At 65.8% G+C, this 1,611-nt stretch overlaps 1 protein-coding gene across 1 annotated transcript; it reads right to left on the bottom strand.

Annotated features, from left to right (window-relative positions):
• Positions 1-389: 389 nt before the first annotated feature.
• MNEG_16499 (hypothetical protein) lies at positions 390-887 on the bottom strand (the record flags this gene model as incomplete). Its single annotated transcript, XM_014035031.1, has 1 exon — positions 390-887. One exon carries the CDS (start codon positions 885-887, stop codon positions 390-392), a length of 498 nt encoding a protein of 165 aa, XP_013890485.1.
• Positions 888-1,611: the final 724 nt, after the last annotated feature.

Here is a 1,611-nt window from a genome sequence, read left to right as displayed (position 1 = left end):
CACCCGCGCCGTCGCTGCCGCCGCGACCAAGCTGGGGTTGGGCGATGAAAATCGAGTGCAGATCAGATTTGTTGAGGATCAGGGCCGCCCGCCCCACCACCCTGGCCATTGGATGGCGGCCGCGCAGCGNTTGGCGGGGGCCGACCAGCCGCCGCCCGCAGGCTGCAGCGCCCGTCGCTACAGCTGTGGACGGCAGCAGCCAGCAGCTTTCTTGGCGCGCGGCTTCCACAGGCGCGGCAGCTGCCGCTGTGCTGCGCATCAGGGGGTCTTGACGCAATGCCCCGCAAGGAAGGTAAGAGCCGAGCGGATCAGCCAAGGGACGCCGGTGCGCATGCGCGTGTGCAGCGCAACCAGCGGGCACCCTATGGGCCCGCGGGGCCGCGCCGAGATCACACATAGATGCCCGCATGCGCAAGCAGGTCGTTCTGTCGCTGCAGCACGTTTCCAGCGGTCGAGCCGGCCGGCAGGCCGTACAGGGACAGCATGCCGTCCACCACAGGTGCCGTCGCCTGCAGTACCTCGTCCCGCGTGGCGGGCAGCGGCTGGCCCGCGATGTGCGCAGGCATGGCGCCGCCGCCGTGGTGCGGCCACTGGATGGAGATGGCGCCCCGGAGGACGCCGCTGCAGCACACGCCGTTGTGCTGGCGTGCGCCCAGGGTCTGCACATCCTGCCGCAGCCCCAACAAACTCTGCTGCACCCCCGCCACGTCATGTTGCAGCTGAGTCAGGGTTTGGTGGATCGGCTGCAGCGCTGCCTGCACGGTCGTACCCAGCTGCGCCGTTACAGCCTGCTGCACCGCCGGCTGGACGTGTTGCTGCACCGCCTGGGCGACCCTGTGTTCGATGGCATCCCCCAGTAACTGGCCCACCTGGGCAAAGTCTGCCATCTACCCGCGCAAGGACGGGCGGGGCGCCCGGGTTGGAGGGGGGGAGGGGACCATGGCATGATGCAGGGTCAGGGATGTAGAGCTCGACGGCTCGACCGCTGGGCCGCATGACAGCTGCCCTGTGGGCCTGGGGTGTCAGCATGGGTGCTCTGGCGGCTGCTCCTGGCAGTGCAGGGCAGCCTGCCCACTGAAGGCCACAAACAGCAGTGTGTCGCGCCGCGCCATCGCCGTGTGCGTCATACGCGTGCGCTGCGCCACCCGCCCTCCGCGGGCGCATGTCGCCCTGATGCCTGCAACTCCCCCCCCTGAAGCTGCACCCACCACGCGCACCCTTACGAAGCTGCAGCCCTTGGCCCGAGGGCAGCTGTCCGTCCAAGGAGTGCGTTGGCGACCGTCCACCTCGCCAGGATGGCTGATAGAGTAAAAGTATTGATTCGATGCTTTGGTTACCAGGATACGGTATGATAACGAACGACGGCGGTGACAGGCAGTGATCTGACAAATGACAGTCCCATTGCGCGGGCAGCTCGCTCCGTTGTGCTCACTGTCCGAGGTTAAAGAAAAATTTCAACACCTTACACGCATAAATAAATAAAAAGTCTGCAATGGCTGACGTAGCGGTTCCTGCGCAGCGGGGGACGAACCCCTTCCTCAAGGGCAATGTTATCGATGGCAAAGCCGTAGCAGCACAGCTGAGGGATGAGATTGCAGTCACTGTCACCTC

This window comes from Monoraphidium neglectum (assembly GCF_000611645.1).
Source record: "Monoraphidium neglectum strain SAG 48.87 unplaced genomic scaffold scaffold06433, whole genome shotgun sequence".
Lineage (NCBI taxonomy): Eukaryota > Viridiplantae > Chlorophyta > Chlorophyceae > Sphaeropleales > Selenastraceae > Monoraphidium > Monoraphidium neglectum.
The sequence above is the reverse complement of the archived record's forward strand: the minus strand, read 5'-3'. Positions and strand labels throughout refer to the sequence as shown.